At 45.5% G+C, this 19,731-nt stretch overlaps 1 protein-coding gene across 1 annotated transcript in view; it reads right to left on the bottom strand.

Annotated features, from left to right (window-relative positions):
• Positions 1 to 19,731, bottom strand: part of LOC115088687 (DNA (cytosine-5)-methyltransferase 3B-like) — a 43,281-nt gene that overhangs the window by 22,159 nt on the left and 1,391 nt on the right. The window contains exons 2-4 of the mRNA XM_029596942.1: positions 17,429 to 17,541; positions 10,644 to 10,827; positions 7,888 to 7,972 (exon numbers count right to left, since the gene is read on the bottom strand). Of these exons, the coding sequence (XP_029452802.1) occupies positions 7,888 to 7,972; positions 10,644 to 10,827; positions 17,429 to 17,541 (382 nt within the window). The remainder of the gene's footprint in view (positions 1 to 7,887; positions 7,973 to 10,643; positions 10,828 to 17,428; positions 17,542 to 19,731) is intronic.

Raw genomic sequence — 19,731 nt, 5'->3', positions numbered from 1 at the left:
AGTGTTTTCAAAGCTCACAGGCAGGGACTTCCTGGTAGTACTCGTCTTGCAAAAAGATCAGTGCCAGGTTGCAAGTTTTAACCCTGGGGAAATCTGCACACAAAAACTGAAAATTCTGCAAAAACCTACGTACTTTATATTGGTCAAAATAACACAATATACATGACAGTCTTTAAGTAATTAATTTAAAATGTAATACAGAAAAAAAACCTATTACTTAAAGATGCAAGAGTTTTAAATATTTTGAGCAAAATTTCCCTAGAATCCTTCACTTAGCCCTCTCAGGCCCCAACTCCTTTACCTTCCCCTCTCTCTCCCTTCCCCGTCTAGGCTCAAACTCTTCCACTCTATCTCCACTCCCAGAGTTTGACCCCTCTCTCAGTACTGCCCCTCACACAGGCTCCCTCTGTCCCACTTTCTCACACACACGCACAGGCTCCCACTCTCTCGTGCACATCCACACCTCCTCTTACAGGTTCCCCCTCTCTCTCTCTCGCGCACACACATCCCCTCATACAGGCTCCCTCTCTCTCACTCACACACACACACACACATCCCATCATACAGGCTCCCCCTCTCTCTCTCTCTCGCGTGTGCACACATCCCCTCATACAGGCTCCCACTCTCTCTCTCACACATCCCCTCATACAGGCTCCCACTCTCTCTCTCACACACACATCCCCTCATACAGGCTCCCACTCTCTCTCTCTCTCTCTCTCACGCATCCCCTCATACAGGCTCCCACTCTCTCTCTCACTCACGCATCCCCTCATACAGGCTCCCACTCTCTCTCTCACTCACGCATCCCCTCATACAGGCTCCCACTCTCTCTCTCTCACACACACATCCCCTCATACAGGCTCCCACTCTCTCTCTCACACACACATCCCCTCATACAGGCTCCCACTCTCTCTCTCACACACACATCCCCTCATACAGGCTCCCACTCTCTCTCTCACACACACATCCCCTCATACAGGCTCCCACTCTCTCTCTCACACACACATCCCCTCATACAGGCTCCCACTCTCTCTCTCACACACACATCCCCTCATACAGGCTCCCACTCTCTCTCTCACTCACACATCCCCTCATACAGGCTCCCTCTCACACACACATCCCTTCATACAGGCTCCCACTCTCGCATCCCCTCATACAGGCTCCCACTCTCTCTCTCACACACACATCCCCTCATACAGGCTCCCACTCTCTCTCTCACACACACATCCCCTCATACAGGCTCCCACTCTCTCTCTCACACACACATCCCCTCATACAGGCTCCCACTCTCTCTCTCACTCACGTATCCCCTCATACAGGCTCCCACTCTCTCTCTCTCTCACACACACATCCCCTCATACAGGCTCCCACTCTCTCTCTCACACACACATTTATTTTTTATTTATTTATTTAATTTTATATACCGGCAACCGTTTGCACATCGTGCCGGTTTACAGATAACTTACAAACAAAGATATGTAGGCAGAGCCTTTACAAGGAACAGTGTTTAAAACATAGCTCAGAAACAGAGCAAAACTAGCAAAATTGTGGAAAGAGGGGTAGGGGTGGTCGAGACAGGGGAGGGGGCGGGGGGGGAGGGTGGGTGGGTGAAAAACAGGTACAAAAGGAGTAATATGTACAGGTACAAAAGGAGTAATATGTACAGGGGTCGAGAGATTATTGACGTATACATAGGTTATATTATTGACATCTATATACATTGGCAAATTGACATAGGTTATATTCTTGAAATATACATAGGTTATATACAAAACTGTATAGGCATGTAGAAAATAAGAGATTCAGGTGAGAAAATGGGAACGATAGAGCTATGTGTCATATATTATGTGCTAGAAGTTAGGAGTGGGGTTTGTAAGTCATTAGAGGGTGTGGGGGGTAGGTCCAGAGGAGGGGGTGTTAGTACGGGGAGGTGGTAGGGTTAAGGTGTTAGTAGGTAAAGTTAAGGTGTTAGTAGGTAAAGAAGACGATTGGGGGTAAGCTTGGAGGAAGAGCCAGGTTTTGAGTTTCTTTTTGAAGGTGGGTGTGGAGGTTTCAATGCGTAGGTCAAGAGGCATGGAGTTCCAGAGGGGAGGGCCTGCGAGGGAGAGGGCTCTGTTCGTGGTGGAGATGAGTCTGGAGGATTTTGTGGAGGGAGGGATAAGGGTTCCACGGAGGGAGGAGCGGGTGGGTCTTGTGGAGGTACGAAGGGTGAAGGGTGGGTTTAGCCAGTTGTAGTGTTCATTAATTATACTTTTGTGGATGAGGGTGAGGGTTTGTATAGAATTCGTGAGTGGATAGGAAGCCAGTGGAGGTTACAGAGGGTGGGAGTGATATGGTCTTTCTTTTTGGCATTGGTGAGGATGCGTGCGGTAGCGTTTTGAAGGAGTTGTAGAGGTTTGATGTAGGTAGCAGGGAGTCCCAGTAGGAGTGCGTTACAGTAATCAATTTTTGAGAAGATTATAGATTGGAGTACTGTACGAAAGTCCGAGAAGTAGAGGAGGGGTTTGAGTTTTTTGAGGGTTTGTAATTTAAAGTAGCAGCTGCTAAGGATGGATTTGATAAATGGTTTGAAGGTAAGTTGGTTGTCAAGTATGACACCTAGATTTCTTGTATCAGAGAGAAAGTTAAAGGGTTGGAGGGTGGAGGGGGAGGGTGTGGAGGCATGTCTAGAGGAGATGAGGAGGAGTTCAGTTTTTTGCGGGTTGAGTGCTAGGTGCATGTCTGTGAGGAGTTGGTTTATGGAAGCGAGAATAGTGTTCCATTTTTGGAGAGCAGTGGAAGCAGAATTAGTAAAAGGAATGAGGATCTGCACATCATCTGCGTAGATGAAGTGTGTAATCCCAAGGTTGGAGAGGAGGTAAGTAAGGGGGAGCATGTAGATGTTAAACAATGAGGAAGAGAGGGAGGATCCTTGGGGGACGCCACAGTTGAGATTAATAGGGGGGGAGGTGAAGTTGTCGGTGAGGACTGTGTAGGTACGGTTTTGGAGGAAGGATTTTACCCAGGAGAGAGCAGTACCTGATATTCCTATACCAATGAGTATGTTGATGAGGATGTTGTGATCTACAGTGTCAAAGGCAGCGGAGATATCAAGCATAGCAAGGAGATAGGAGTTGCCAGCGTCCATTCCTTTGATGATGGTGTCGGTAAGGGAGAGGAGTAGGGATTCAGTGCTGAGGAGCTTACGGAAGCCATATTGTGATGGTGGGAGTATATTGGATTGTTCGAGGTAGTCGGAGAGACGGGAGTTTACTAGTTTTTCAATGATTTTGGAGAGGAAGGGGAGGTTGGAGATGGGACGGAGGTTGGAAAGGTTGGAGGGGTCAAGGGAGGGTTTTTTTAAGATGGGTTTGACCACGGCTTGTTTCAGGGAGATAGGTACTAGGCCGTGTTCCAGGGAGCAGTTAACGATTTTGGAGAGTTAGGTGGCTATGGTTTTGGGGATAGAGAGGAGTAGTTTAGTGGGGATAGTTTCTGAGGGGTGGGAGGAGGGTCTCATTTTTTTTAAAAAGTTTTCTATTTCAAGAGATGAGGAGGGTTCAAAAGAGGAGAGGATGGTGGGTGTAAGAGGGGTGGGAGGGGTAATGTAGCTGGTGAGGGGGGAGTTTTTGGTGTTGGGGGTAAATTTAGCAGTAATGTTGGAAATTTTGTCCTTAAAGAACATGGCAATTTCATTGCACCGGGTTTGTGTGGAGGGGACTTGGGTTGCGGACACGTTGGGTTTGGTGAGATTTGAAACTAGAGTGAATAAAGCTTTAGGGTTGAATTGGAGGTGGTGAATTTTCTTGGCATAGTATTCTTTTTTTGTTGTTTGAATGGCGTTTCTATAAGCATGCATGAGTTGGTAATAGATAGTTTTTGTGGCGGTAGTGGGAGCCTCATACAGGCTCCCACTCTCTCTCTCACACACACATCCCCTCATACAGGCTCCCACTCTCTCTCTCACACACACATCCCCTCATACAGGCTCCCACTCTCTCTCTCACACACACATCCCCTCATACAGGCTCCCTCTCTCTCTCACTCACACATCCCCTCATACAGGCTCCCACTCTCTCTCTCACTCACACATCCCCTCATACAGGCTCCCTCTCACACACACATCCCCTCATACAGGCTCCCTCTCACACACACATCCCCTCATACAGGCTCCCACTCTCGCATCCCCTCATAAGGCTCCCACTCTCTCTCTCTCTCACGCATCCCCTCATACAGGCTCCCACTCTCTCTCTCACTCGCGCATCCCCTCATACAGGCTCCCACTCTCTCTCTCACTCACGCATCCCCTCATACAGGCTCCCACTCTCTCACGCATCCCCTCATACAGGCTCCCACTCTCTCACTCACGCATCCCCTCATAGAACAGTTTTTAACCTGTTTTTCATAAATAATCTGAACACTATGAAAATTAGCCCGTCTCCAATACCAGTGCCACCCTGTATGTAGGCAGGGTATTGGTAACTAATGCTAGTAATCTTTTATATCCCTGAGAGAAGCGTATCTGGCATGTCTGCTTCCGTCTACAACTATGCATGCCAGAATTATCTGGACTAGTGGGTACTGACATTGCATAGAATTGATTTCTGTGGTTTTATGAGTGTGACTACATAAACTGCTGAGAACTGGTGATCATATTGCTATAAATGTAAAAAAATAGTTACAAAAAAAGAGAGAAACAAGATACGAATAACACAACCCAAACAGTCGCAGCTACAGCCAGAGAGAGAGCGTGAGCAAAAAATCTTTTCCACTGAAGGCTAAGGTGACTCATGGGAGCTACACGTCTGTACGAGAGAGCCTTCATTCCCAAATTGGTACTGTCTGATGATGTCACCCCACTTCTGTGATTTTTCATTCCTGCTCATCCATGGAAAACAATGTTAAGTTATTGGCCCAAATGCTTGCAGCATGGGTGCGATTCGTACATGAGACTGACAGAGGTCCAACAGAATAAGGCAGGGTGCGGACAATGTGAGACAAACTACAAATCTTTCATGTTTTCTATTTTCAATGGCCGCCGAGTGCCTGACATTACAAGATTTTACGTTGATAACCTGTGGCTGAAAATTTTCCTCGGTTTGACTTGGCTGGCTAAAGTCTGCTTGGCTATATCAAGCTCCAGAACCCTACTTGACCTCAAACTCCAGTTCTTGCCCTGTAAACCCAACCTACCCCATTCCCCTGACCATAAACCCCCACACCCTGCCTAACTTCCTTCTTGCCCCAGCAGGAAGCCAAGCAACAGCACTTGAGGTTAGTGTGGGAGCAGGATGCCAGTGGAGTGCGGGCAGTAAGGATTGGGGCTTTGAGAAATTTGGGATCTGACTTTAAGAACTGCTTTTTAATTCAAAATTGTGCTCTCCCCTCCCCCCCCCAGATCTGTATTCATCCTACTCAGACAGCCACAGTGCTGGAAGCATAAACTGCAGGTTGCTTCCCCTTCCAGAGCTGCTTCTGTCAGAGCCGTGCAGAAGAAAGAGCCTGCATGGGATTTATAGGGACTGGGCATGCAGGGTAGGGCTGGGACCTGAGACACAGAGGTTGCGCATGAATGAGTTTTATTTATCTTAAGAGTTTCTATGCCGCATTATCAGTGGTTTACAAATGAACACATTAGTGGTCACAAGTAACGAGTAAAAGCACTTGCAATGTAGTGGGATAGTCAATGAGAGAGATTGGCTTTTGCCAAGGAATATGAATGTGTGTTGGTGTCAAGAAACAAAAAGCTTAGCAGAATTTACTGTAGATAGAATGGAGTCAGTAGCTAATTATGTAAACTGAATATTTTTCTTGCCCATTAACCCCTTGTCCTAGTGCAATAGGTTAAGGTTTTTGTGTTCTGAGATTGACTCTCTCTGTTTCTGCAGGACATGTATCTTTAGCAAGCTTGAAAAAGCACAGGCTCAATCCTTCTATACTGAAGCATTATCATCCCATTTCTTCACTGCCTTTTTTATCTAAAGTAATTAAGGGAATGCTGTTTAATCACCTCCAAGAGCGTCTGGAAGTACATGAGGTCTGGCTTCTGCTCAGGAGAGGTGTGAGGCAGCGTATCAACAACTCCCTCGTTCCACCTCAAGGAGCCCGCTTCTCCTTACTGCAGAAGGCTGCAAGGGATTCTGGGTGACGGGAGGGTCCCTTCATTGGCCCTAAGAGCCCAGGCCGTGAGAGCTTGGGAGGCAGCTGATAGGACCTCACCATGCACTCAGACACTGGACCTTTACCTGTTAGTTGTGCCTGAGGCAAGGTGAGCTACTATTTTGATTTTTGTATCTTTAAAGCACTGTAAATAAGTAAGTTGGTCCAGAATTATTGTATTCCTGAACTAATGCTGGGGCCACAGCAGACCCGAATAAGCTTATCAAGCCTCCAGGTGTTGCACTGAGGTTTTCATGCAGGCAGAGGCTTGCTTTGTTTGTTGCTAGATCCTGAATCTTCTTGTCTCGATTGATTGATTGATGATGTTGGTGGTCAGGATATTATATTAAGATGGTTTTGTTCCTATCTGACTGACAGGAAGCAGAAGGCTGTAATCAGGCAGTCTCTGTCAACTGGAGTTCTTTACCAGCTGCACTTCTGCCATCCAGTTTAATATTTACTTGCATCCATTCTGTCACTTAATATTAAGTTTGAGTGTTGATATCGTATTTATGCTGATATTCAGTTCTTCAGCCCAGTGACAGTTACTCTCTTATGCCTTGAGGCCCTCACTGACTGCGGGTGGATGTGCCTGGGTGGGACTAGCTGGGGTTTCACCTGCACCTGCCCTCATTCATGCAGGCTGAGCCAGCAGGACGTAGGCAAGGGAGAATGTCCAGGTGGCAAACAGAGAAGTCCAAAGAATGAAGCAAGGTCGGGGCCAAAGCTGAGGTCGGCTTGAAGAAGAAACAGAGGAAAAAGCAGACACAAGACCAGCAAGAAGAAGAAGCACCAGAGCCTGAGAAGCAGGAGCCCTGCAGGATGTGACAACATCAGCCTGCGCCACAGGAAGTCCATGCTGGGGCCTATAAAGGCAGTTCTAGCCCAGGTCCCAGGAGCAGCTGAGGGGCTTACAAGGGGGTGGTGGCTGCAGCCTAACACAGGCTTTCTCTGAAGCAGCAATTCAAGGACGGGGTGGCAGCCAATAAAACTGTAGGACTGGGTAGGAGACAGCCCAATTTTGAATTAATAAAACAGGAAAGGGGGGGACCTTGCTGCATCTTTTGAACATGAAAGGGGTTTGTGGAGTGCATGGCCTGGCAGGTTAGGGGAATTGAGGCACAGACCTGCGCTGTACGTCTTTGTTTTTTGCGTAACACTGGATTATCTTTGACGATGTCCCGTTAAGTGGAGTTATGCAGCCACACGAGGCCAGATACCATTAAACCTGCTCCGAAGCAGCTCAGACGTTATGAAATTCAGCTAAGTCACCAGAGTATGTGAGGCTCCCTGCACTGCTTCTCTTATCCTATCCAGCTAGGGCACCCAGTATTCAAAAACCCGCCATTCAGCTGGATAATTTGAGTTATCCGGCTCAATGCCTTTGAATATTGCCCTTTTAAAATTTAAATTCTTTCAGATTAAAGGACTCTGCATCAAACCTGAAAGCTTTTAGATTTTGGAAATTAGTTAAAGGGAAGATCCGGGATGACATCTACCCCGGTGAAGCAGCCGTGCAGACACCTGAACCTTTCTTCACTTTTCCACACGGGGATAAGGACAAAGCTGCACCAGGAGTGCAGGAGGAGTAAACGCTCTGCAGGGATCAGCCAAGGAGTGAGGGAGGAAGCGAAAGGTCCTTACTGCCCCGGGTCCCAGGCCCCTGCGAAGCTGCAGCAGGCATCCTTCACCATCTCTGGCCAGAAACCTTCTGACCCTGATATTCTCGTTTATATTTAGGACTCTTACCTGTTGTTAAACCATCAGACAGAGACAGAACTCTGATGGGTCGTCTTGATTCAGCTGGAACAACTGGAAAACTGTCAGGAACCTCCTAAGTTACACAGAGGAAGAATGAAATTAAATCCCAAATCCAGTCTTTTGAACGTTTATACTATGGGGGTTCACTTTAAAAACTCTGAGGGTGAGCAGGCCCAGCTTTCTCTCATCATGAAGTTGTGAGAGCAGATGCATGCAGACTCTGCAGGACTACCTCGCTCTTCATGCTTATAGACTGGCACAAACTTTGTTCTTATTCTGATTTTGGTATCTGAACCCTCTAAGCAAATGATATCAGGGAATTACACACACAAAAAAAAATCACTTGCAATTCCTTTTCTTTGGAGAGCACTGCCAAAAGAAACTGCATCTTGCCTGCAAAGAGGTAAAACTTAGAAAGGGGCTAAAGGCTTTTTATTTTACTCAAGCATTCAAATGTTGACTGCTTAATACGTAGTTAACAGTTTTAAGATTTGCTGTTATTATTAAAAGGTACTCAATCTTTTATATTTGTATTGATTTAATTATAAATGTGATGTATTTTTAATTTATTTAAAATTTTAGTATATTGATTTATTAATTTATTTTTTTGATTTATTGTTAATTTTGTTACTTGGTTGTGTAGTTTTATATATTTTTATTATTTTTATTCAAGTGCATATCACCTTCAGTATGCGAGACATCAAATCCAAATAGATAAATACCATATTTATTTATTTATTTATAATTTTTTTATATACCGCCGCTCATCAAAGATATCACGTCTGTGTACAGTGAACAGGAACTTACGCCGTAGCGTTATACATTTAACAGGGTTATATAAGCGTTATACATTTAACAAACCATATCCCTTTGGGACTCCGCTATATACTTCTCTGTCTGGCTCAACTCCTCCAGGTCTGCCACTCTGTCTTCCAGGAATCAGACTCATCCTCTGAGCGCTAGAAGCTCAGGGCGTAAACATATGACCTCTCCTCAGCAGGCAGATAATCATAGATACAGCACTGGGTACAAAAGCCCCCATCTTACTGCTGGACCACATCTTTTAAAGTTATTCTAAAACTTATTTCTTACATTTATAATCGACCTGCTATTTTTTAAATTGAGTCAGTTTATTTTGCACTTAATTGATTTATATTATGTTAATTTTCTTCCTGCCTCCTAATTTGTAGGTTTGAGACGGGCAAAGGGAGGTGAAAACAAACAAGGAAACAGCTCTAAACTTTAAAACTCTACCCCACTCTCATACAGAAAATAATAAACGTCAAAGCTCTACCCCACTCTCTTACAGAAAATAATAAATGTCAAAGCTCTACCACACTCTTACAGAAAATAATAAATGTCAAAGCTCTACCCCACTCTCTTACAGAAAATAATAAATGTCAAAGCTCTACCACACTCTTACAGAAAATAATAAATGTCAAAGCTCTACCACACTCTCTTACAGAAAATAATAAATGTCAAAGCTCTACCACACTCTCATACAGAAAATAATAAACGTCAAAGCTCTACCACACTCTCATACAGAAAATAATAAATGTCAAAGCTCTACCACACTCTCATACAGAAAATAATAAACGTCAAAGCTCTACCACACTCTCATACAGAAAATAATAAATGTCAGGCCACTGCTACAGCTTTTTCTTCACGAGCTGGTGCTTCCCACCTTCGCAGGTACAATCAACACTCTCCCACCCCCCTCCTTATACTATCTACACTTTACATTTTAAAGAAGGAGTATTGTAGAGATGCTCATGCATGTTAAAGGTATAAGTAATGTAAAAGAGGTAAACATTTTTTGATAGGAAGGTGTTGTATCATGCCATTTTGCAGAATAAAAATTAGTTTAGAAATTACTTTTTTTCATTTTTTAAAGCTAGAAGTCATGATATGATATGGAGGGTGTAGATAGTATAAGGAGGGGGTGGGAGAGTGTTGATTGTACCTGCGAAGGTGGGAAGCACCAGCTCGTGAAGAAAAGCTGTAGCAGTGGCCTGACAATGAGATGCTACACAGCTGGCGCATCCCATCCCTTCTCCTGTCGCCAGGCCCTACCTCCTAGTCTGAGCAGTGCAGGGATAATGAGAGCTTATTTAGGTCGTATACTCTCTCACCTCATGGGATTTGAGGTGCAGACACTGCCCAGGTTTGCTGGCCTGCCTGGGCTGATTCTGCTCTGTGTACATCCAGAATGAGAGACAGCACTCCTGATGTTATCTCGCCAATTATTTGTACAGAGCTCTAACATCTCCTGTTTATTTGCTGGCTATACATTTCCCTCTGCCTCTCATCACTCCTTTGGCACATTATTTGGCTATCTTGAGATTAGCAGATATAATTAATTCCAGATCCCTCTACAGATTGCTGTACATATGTACCACAGATCCCATCCCTGCACGGTTTTGCATTAAATAATTTCCTTCTCTTAAGTTTAATCTACATTTAATAAACACAAGCATTTGCCCCTTCCTGCTTGGCTGTTGCTTTGAGTGACACTGCCTGCATGTTCATTTTGCTTGTATTGTGCATCCACGTTCCTATGACTTGTATCACCATACAGTTATCTGCTATCAATTTGCCCAAGATATCTAGAACCTTTATAGGAGGAAAACTGTATCCTTATCAGATTTTATAATCGGACAAAACCCGGCCGCATCAGCAAAATTTCCCTCCTACAGACTTCTTCTGGCCAAACCTCTTTTTCTGATGTGTGCATTGATCCTTACATATTCTTGTCCTTTGTCACTTAAGAAGAAGTCCTGAAGCCGCATGATCCAGTCCTGCTGGCGCTGCAGTGCCCGGTGACGCCTCTCAGGAAGACACAAGTAGCAGTTCCACGGTTCCTGTTCTTTGGCCTCTGTGGAGGATCCTGGCCCCACCAGGACCTCCAGGCAATCCACACAGAAGCATCTGCACAGAATTGGGGACAGGATCAGTCTGGTAACACCGAGGCCATGTACATACAGAAAAATCATTTCACCTGTTGAACCGGCCCCTGAAAACTGCTCCCCTCAAAGAGGATAAAAGTATGAATTCCTGTGGGAGGAAAATAAGCTGCGTAGATTGTATTTTCAACTCTGTGCATTATTTTCAATTAAAATATACATTTGTGCATAGCACCTGTACCATACATAGCAACATAGTAATACAGCAAATCAATAACAGCAACCTAGTAACATAAGAACATGCCCTACTGAGTCAGAGCCAGGGTCCATCAAGCCCAGCATCCTGTTTCCAACAGAGGCCAATCCAGGCTATAAGTGCCTGGCAATTACCCAAACAATAAATAGATCTCAAGCTACTATTGTTTATTAATTAATAGCAGTTTATGGATTTTTCATCTAGGAACTTATCCAAACCTTCTTTAAACCCAGTTACACTAACTGCACTAACCACATCCTTTGGCAATGAATTCCAGAGCTTAACTTCAATTTCTTTCTTCAATTTTTTTTAAATGAGCTACTTGCTAACTTCATAGAATACCCCCAGTCCTTGAGAAAATAACCGATTTACATTAACTTGTTCTAGACCTCTCATGATTTTAAACACCACTATCATATCCCCACTCAGCCGTCTCTTCTCCAAGCTGAAAAGTCCTAACCTCTTTAGTCTTTCCTCATAGGGGAGCTGTTCCATTCCCCTTATCATTTTGGTTGCCCTTCTCTGTACCTTCTCCATCGCAATTATATCTTTTTTGAGATGTGGGGACCAGAATTGCACACAGTACTTAAGGTGCAGTCTCATCATGGAGCGATGCAAAGGTACAATTACATTTTCCATTTTATTCACCATTCCCTTTCTAATAATTCCCAACATTCTGTTTGCTTTTTTTTTTTGTAGTACATAAGGAGCATTAAACATAGCATTCAATACAGGCACAATATTGAGACGCATGAAAGGTACAGATATTTATAACAAGCCTTCCAAGGGTAACACCTAGGATAAATATAGAACGAGGACATCAGGCCCCGAGTGCTTTAAACGCAAGTAATGTAGATAATAATGCTATGTTCACGATGGGTATATTAAATTCACAACTAAATATGTACAGTTTTTCAATGTAATAGTTTGTATAGAATGCCCCCTCCCCTTCACTCCAGGGTACCGCTCTATGCAGAAAAACGTAAAAGAAAAAAAAAGTAAGATATGCTTATAAATTAAATTAAACTATATTTTACAACCTCTTTGTTCTCTGCATTCCTTGTGTTCAGCTGTTGGTGATGAGAAGATGGCTTGTCCGTGCTGTACGGAAGAACCACCACTAATCCATGGTCGACCTCTATGTCCCTGGGCTTGGAGCCATGTTATCATAGGCTCCCAGACACTCGTAAATGCCTTCATAGTGTCATGTTTCACGGCAGTAAGACGAGCCATTCGGAAATGGAGAACTACTGCCAGAGAGGGAAGATCAGGCAATTTCCAAGCCCTGGCTCGTTCCCCTCGAGCTGCCACAAATACTTGTGTGCAGAATGTATTTGCTGGTTTGGAGGGTCCTTCCAAAGGGACATGGAGTAAGGCACATTTAGGGTCCATATCACCTACTCCCGTAATCACACTTGCTAACCAGTCATAAACCCCTTTCCAAAAGGAAACCACCTTTGAGCATGAAAATAAGTAGCGACATGTCCACATCCCCTCCAACACACATTGGGAATCGCAGGGATCGTTCTGTGTAATTTGTCACCTATGCAAAACTTTATAATAATGCTCCTGTATATGGGCAGCAATCGACACTTTGGATATCTGGAAGAATATTAAGTCCCATACTTCATGGTCTAACTCCTCTCCCAGTTCCCTTTGCCATGCTTTTATATGGAGCCTGATTATTTAACAATTTGTATATTTTGGAAAGGACACCCTTCATTTTACCTGAGTGCTCGCAATAATTCTCAAAGTGTTTTCCACCGGATGGACTCTGTTAGCTTGTATTAGCATAAGCAAGAAATGCTGAACCTGAGCAAAATCGAGTACCTGTCTGAGCCCAGGTGGTCCCGGTATATTTATCGTCTCATAAGCTCGGATAGTGGTGCCCATAAGAACATGTCCAAAGGTGAAAATCCCCTGCTCCTCCCAGCTGGTAAAGTGAGGATTAGCTACGCCCCCCTTAAAAGTAATGTTATGAAAGAAACAAGACAATTGGTGATAATCAGAGTGTCCCATGAATCTAGCCTTCCAGTACTTCCACAATCTTATGGTAGTTTGTAGGGTTGGCGTTAAATATATTAGTGGTCTCCAAGTAGATTTGGGTTGCCACGGAAGTGCCTGGAGAGGCATGGATCCCACCTGTGCCTGCTCCAATTGAGCCCATTGTTTAATATCAACTTTATGATATAAATCTACCAAGGAGCGCAAGTGAGCTGCCGCGTAGTACCAAAGGATATTCGGTGCTCCCACGTCCCCTGCTAACTTGGGTAGAAATAAAGTAGTTCTGGCCACCCTAGGTGGTCTCTCTCACCATATGAAACCATAAATGTTTGTTTGCCATTGTTTTAATATGGCGGAAGATATAAAAATTGGTGTAGTGGGAAAAGAAGTAGAGCAAACGAGGTAATGTAACCATTTTAATAATCGCTAGTCTCCCCATCCATGAGAAATATTCCCTACTCCAGTTGTGCAGCTCGTTATCGATTTTTTTTTTTTCCATAGCGGGTTGAAATTAAGTGTACATAATTGAGTTATGTGAGCCAATTTGAACCCCTAAGTACTTAATAGAAGATTTTGCCCACCTAAAGGGGAAGGTCTTTGTGATGCTCTCAACAATCGGACTAGGAATTCAGATTTAATAGTTCCGACTTTCTAGATTCACCTTAAAGCCAGATACCCAATGGAAATTCTCCAAAGCAGTCGTAACCCCCTGTAGTGATACCTCAGGGATCTGTCAGTGTGAAAAGGATGTCGTCCGCAAATAATGAAAGTTTAAAATGCAACCAGTAATGGTTTCCGTCCATCTACCAATCATTGCAAAAGGTTCTAAAAAAAGCACAAAAAGCACGGGCGAAAGGGGGCATCCCTGGCGAGTGCCCTGCGGTATATCAAGCAGCGGGCCATAGCCCCCATTTACTTTCACTCTAGCCTGAGGCCATTCATATAATTTTTTAAATCCAAGTCTGGAAAGATGCCCCAAAGTTCATTTTATTTAGTACCTGAAACAGAAAAGGCCAGTGCACAAGGTCAAAGTCCTTCTCAGTGTCGATGGCTAGGAGTGCAGCAGGTATCTGACGACGATGCACGCAGTCTATCAGGTCTACTACCTTTCTTCTATTATCGCTAGCCATTCGGGATGTATGAATCCTACTTGATCATTATACACTAATGAGAGGATAATGCCTTTTAACCGTTCAGCCAGTATGCGCGCTAAGATCTAGATCCAAGTTGATAAGTGATATCGGACGATAGGACCCACAAACGAATTGTATCCCTACCCGGTTTAGCCAGAACTGTAATAGCCGCTACATTAGCATGGTTAGCTAGGGAATCCGCGCTCCTAAGGGAGTTTAGCATCTCAGTGAGCGGTTCCGCCACAATATGAGAGAGCTTTTTGTAGTAGCTTCCTGTCAGGCCATCTAATCCCGAGGATTTGCCTGGTTTTAGAGCTTTAATCGCCAGTTGTACTTCGGATAATAGAATAGGGCCATCTAGATATGCCTGCTGGTCTTCCGTAATGGTCTGCAAGGGCAAAGTCCTTTACATAGTTATCTATCTCGCTCCTGTAATGTCAGCATCTCTACTATATAAATGACCATAAAAATCTGTGAAGCATTTTCTAATCCCCTCAGAAGTAATAAGACTTCCCCGTTATCTCTTATTTTAGTAATATGATTTTGGGCTAGGACCGCTTTCAGACGTCTGGCTAACAGTCGGCCGGCCTTGTTACTCCCTTCATAATACTATTGCTTAGTTAATTCCACTTGAAAAGCGAGGGGGCATTATCATCCAGTCCTTAATGGCATCCCTAACTCTATTTATTTTCTGTAATAGGGTAGGGCCCTGTGTTTGCAAGTGCTGTAAAGTTAACCAAGAAAGTTCCGTTGTGAGTATTTTCCTTTGTTGCTCCTCCTTTCGTTTGCAAAAAGATGCTTGCGAAATAAGGATGCCCCGAGCGACTGCCTTGGATCATTCCCAAATCGTCGACGCTGGGGTGGAATCAGTAGCGTTATTTTGAAAGTACTCAGATAATTTTGTACCCAATGATTGGACAAATTTGGATTTAACCGCCAGAACCTTTGGCCCTGATCCTGAATATTGAGGTTTAACTGAACCCATGCAGGAGAATGATCTGAGCACCCAATGGGTTCAATTCCAGCTTCAGTCCCCCGAGTTTGAGTTGTGTGTCTATAAGAAATAGTCCAGTCGAGAGAATATAATTGGTGGGCATTGGAAAAATAGGTATAACATCTTGAATGTGGATTCCTTTGCCTCCAGACATCCCCCAAGTGCCGATGTGATGTCAGGGTAGACTGACTCTTCCGTACTATTCTCAGGGTAGTTGATGTCTGATTGGAATTATCCATGGTGGGGCTATGAGTCACATTAAAATCCCCTCCGCTAATTAAAGATCCTTCAGCATGCTTAAGTAACACCTCATTTAAGGCATTAAAAAAAACATCTTGTCCTGTATTAGGTGCATAGAGGCCGACTAAAGTGGCCTATCGTTTTCCCCCACTCTGATTTTCAGGAGCACACAGCGCCCCCAGGGGTCCAGCACAAATTCCATAACCTCATGCACAAAATCCTTAGAAATCAATATACCCATCCCTGCATATTTTGAATTGTTTGTGCTAGCGGCAAGATACATATATGGGTAATAATGGAGCAAAAGAACCCTTTCATGCCTTTTCCGGAGGTGTGTCTCTTGTACCGTTGCTATAAATACACTTTCTGTTTTTAATTCTTGGTTAGCAAAAACCTTTTGTGGTAGTGGTTAAGGCCCTTCACATTCAGGGACAGAATCCGCTCTCCGGTATACGGGCTTTTAACATTTAGATTTGACCTGGACATGAGGACAGCAGTAATTAATAATGGTCCCTGGAGAGAACAACCCAAAAAACCCTTACATTTATAATCACCCCATTACGACTCCGGGGTGATAGAACTCCTCTCCTGGAAGTCACTCCTCACCAGCATGGAACCCCACTCCCCTCCCGAGACTTCTACAACTTGTTAAACCCAAAATCTATAACATTCAAACATTTAATCTTGAACATGCTTACTACTCAAATTACTTCAGCCTCAGGCTGTGTATTCTGAGATGACATGTTGCAGAGGGACTAGTGATTGCGATCGTTCACTCAAATAGCAGGGCTAGAAATTACAGGCAATGGCAGTACGAGCAGCGTCTTAGACTGGTGAAATAAACTGGTGGAGTCAGCCTTGATCCGACAAGTACCGATCGGGACTCCTCAGAGTGGGGATGCAGCCGACTCCCGCCATTTTGGGTGGTCATCCATCTTTGGGGTTTTGGTGGTTTTCTCCGGTGCTGTGATATTTGGTTGGTGACCAGCCTTGTTAAGGGCTGCAATCGCCTCCACAGGGTTCTGACTCGGCTGGCAAACTCCGTTTACTGTGAATTGAAGTCCGAACGGAAATGTCCAGCGATACCGTATATTTTCCGCACGAAGATAGGCTGTAATTTCCGCCAGTTCAAATCGTTTACGGAGGGTAGTTGGCGCTAGATCTTGGTAAATATTCAATGTATGACCTTCCCATGTCCATGAATTTTTCTTGCGGGCAGCGTCCATGATCTTAGATTTTTGAAGAAAGCTGTGACAACATATGATGATGTCTCTGGGCTTAGAGACCGAGCTAGGGCTAAGAGCCCTATGCGCCCTTTCAATCGTAATGTCCTCAGATATGCCCCTCGGCTGGTTCTCCTTGATCTGGACATGTTTGTAGAATTGATTTGCAGATTAATCCTGCCACTGCCATTGCATTGCTGTATCCTGGAGCCTCAGGGACTCCCCGAATCCTAATATTACACTGCCAGGAGCGATTCTCCAGGGTCTTCCAGCTTTTCCTGTAAAAGCATAATTTCACCATCCTGAGCATCCTGCTGGGCTGCGACTTTAAGGCGATTCTGGGTGAGTCAGCTCTCCCTCCTACTCCTCCACTCTGTGGCCCAGGCTTGCTATTGTCGTCTCGGATGTCAGACATAGAAAGCCAGAAGCTCCTGCTTATGTGCTTTTAAGGTAGCCCGGAATTCAATAAACCAGCCGCGTATGTCATTTTTGAGCTGGCTGAGGCCTCCACACATTCAGTACTTCCCCCTGCGTTTAGTTCAGCTCCCTGACAACATTTCAGTGGTCTCCTGGAGGAATAAAACTACCAGCATGCTATATATTCATTTTTGAAAGCAAAAATAAAATCTGTTTACGCAGCCTGGAATACTCTCCAGCTTGTGGATAATGGCTGAACTAGAAAGGATATTTCCTTTCAGAACACAAACAATTTCGTAAAGCAGGGAACAGACTACATGTTGAGAGTCAGACGTGGAGATGGCTATTTGTGGCCTTACCTGTGGCATTTTGGCATTACTACAGAGCAGCAGCTCTTTTCCTGGCAGCAAATGGTGCAGTAGGACTGGTAGCCATCCTCATCGTACATGTACAAAACCTCCAGGAATCTCTCCTGTCAAGAAAAGGTGGAGTGTCAGAGCCCTGAGACACAGTATGCACCGGGTCCAACATCCAGCAGGGAAAGAGTGGCCCTCACATACAAACACGGGCCCGAGAGGCCACTGCAGCCTCACGAGCCAAACTCCACGGGCCAGAGAGGCCACTGCAGCCTCACAGCCAAACTCCACAGGCCCGAGAGGCCACTGCAAGCCTCACCAGCCAAACTCCACAGGCCCGCGAGGGCACTGCAGCCTCACCAGCCAAACTCCATGGGCCCGCGAGGGCACTGCGCCTCACAGCCAAACTCCACGGGCCCGAGAGGCCCACTGCAGCCTCACCAGCCAAACTCCCACGGGCCCGCGAGGGCAACTGCAGCCTCACCAGCCAAACTCCACGGGCCCGAGAGGCCCACTGCAGCCTCACGAGCCAAACTCCACGGGCCCGCGAGGGCCACTGCAGGCCTCACGAGCCAAACTCCACGGGCCCGAGAGCCACTGCAGCTCACGAGCCAAACTCCACGGGCCCGAGAGGCCACTGCAAGCCTCACGAGCCAAACTCCACGGGCCCGCGAGGCCACTGCAGCCTCACGAGCCAAACTCCACGGGCCCGCGAGGCCACTGCAGCCTCACGAGCCAAACTCCACGGGCCCGCGAGGCCACTGCAGCCTCACGAGCCAAACTCCACGGGCCCGAGAGGCCACTGCAGCCTCACCAGCCAAACTCCACGGGCCCGCGAGGCCACTGCAGCCCCACGAGCCAAACTCCACGGGCCCGAGAGGCCACAACAGCCTCACGAGCCAAACTCCACGGGCCCGCGAGGCCACTGCAGCCTCACCAGCCAAACTCCCTTCTGCTCATTTTAAGCTTTGCCTTGCTTCATTTTATAAATTTACCTTACAATCTGGCAGAGTCCTCCATCAAAAGAGTGGATGCAATGTTACAGGATTTTGCTCCACCACGCTAAACAGAAATCTGCAAAGTGAAGAGATATTTTATTTAAACAAAGCTATCACCTGCCTTAGATACATTATGTGACACAAGGAGAAACTGAATGAACTGGATTCATAACACAGCACATCGGCCATGCATACACAGCTGGAAATAAAGTTTCTCAAACACTTTTGTTATCTCATTTTTAAATTAAAAACTTCAGTTGTAAATATACAGCACTTACACACAGGCCGATACAGTACAGTGCGCTCCGGCGGAGTGCACTGTTAACCCGTGTTTGGACGCGTGTTTTTGACACGCTAGCTTTACCCCTTATTCAGTAAGGGGTAATAAGGCATCAAACGCATGTCCCAACCCCCCGAGACTAATAGCGCCTGCAGCATGCAAATGCAATGTCGATGGCCCTATTAGTTATTCCCATGAGATTCAGTAAGTAAAATGTGCAGCCAAGCCGGTGAGTTCTGAGCAGGGATTGGCTGTCGGTGAGTTCTGTGCAGGGATTGGCTGCTTTTCCTGGAAGTGAAGTGAGTAAATGAATAGCAAGTGTCGGTTCCTGTGGGCTGTACCAGCACTTGGTATTCAGCAGAAAGTAAGAGCCTCCTCCCTCCTGTTCTGCTTTGGGGGTACTTTTGGGAGTTCTGGGGTGGGGATATATGGCCACAGCTTTTTGTTACAGGTAGGTGAACAGTGCCACTTGTCATGACAATTGTTTAAGACATTTTGTGGGAAGGGGGGGGGGAGAGAGTGAGGAGGAAAATCAAGCAGTGTTTGGGAACCAGTTTGTTTTTGTCTTTTTAATATTCAGCAATATTCAGTAACTTTATGTGGATAACTTCTCTGACCAGCGACTTACTGAATATTGGCCTCTGTGTATTTCAAATAAAAGAATCTTCAGAAGGGAAGACTAAATCGAGCTCTGACTGATAAAGCTCCCAATTCTGCCAGCTGAAGGGTGAACTACTGCAAACATTATAGCTACATATCTACAGCTAGTGCCGAGAGCTGGGGCTAAAGGAGTGGCAGGAGGAAGAAGGGAGGAGGAAGAAAGGAGGGCAGGAGGAAGAAGGGAGGAGTGCAGGAGGAAGAAGGGAGGAGTGCAGAAGGGAGGAGTGCAGGAGGCAGAAAGGAGTGCAGGAGGAAGAAGGGAGGAGTGCAGAAGGGAGGAGTGCAGGAGGCAGGAGGAAGAAAGGAGGAGGACAGGAGGAGGAAGCAGGGAGGAGTGCAGGAGGAAGCGGGAGGAGTGCAGGAGGAAG

Source organism: Rhinatrema bivittatum, chromosome 3 (genome assembly GCF_901001135.1).
Source record: "Rhinatrema bivittatum chromosome 3, aRhiBiv1.1, whole genome shotgun sequence".
NCBI classification, from domain to species: Eukaryota; Metazoa; Chordata; class Amphibia; order Gymnophiona; family Rhinatrematidae; genus Rhinatrema; species Rhinatrema bivittatum.
The sequence above is the reverse complement of the archived record's forward strand: the minus strand, read 5'-3'. Positions and strand labels throughout refer to the sequence as shown.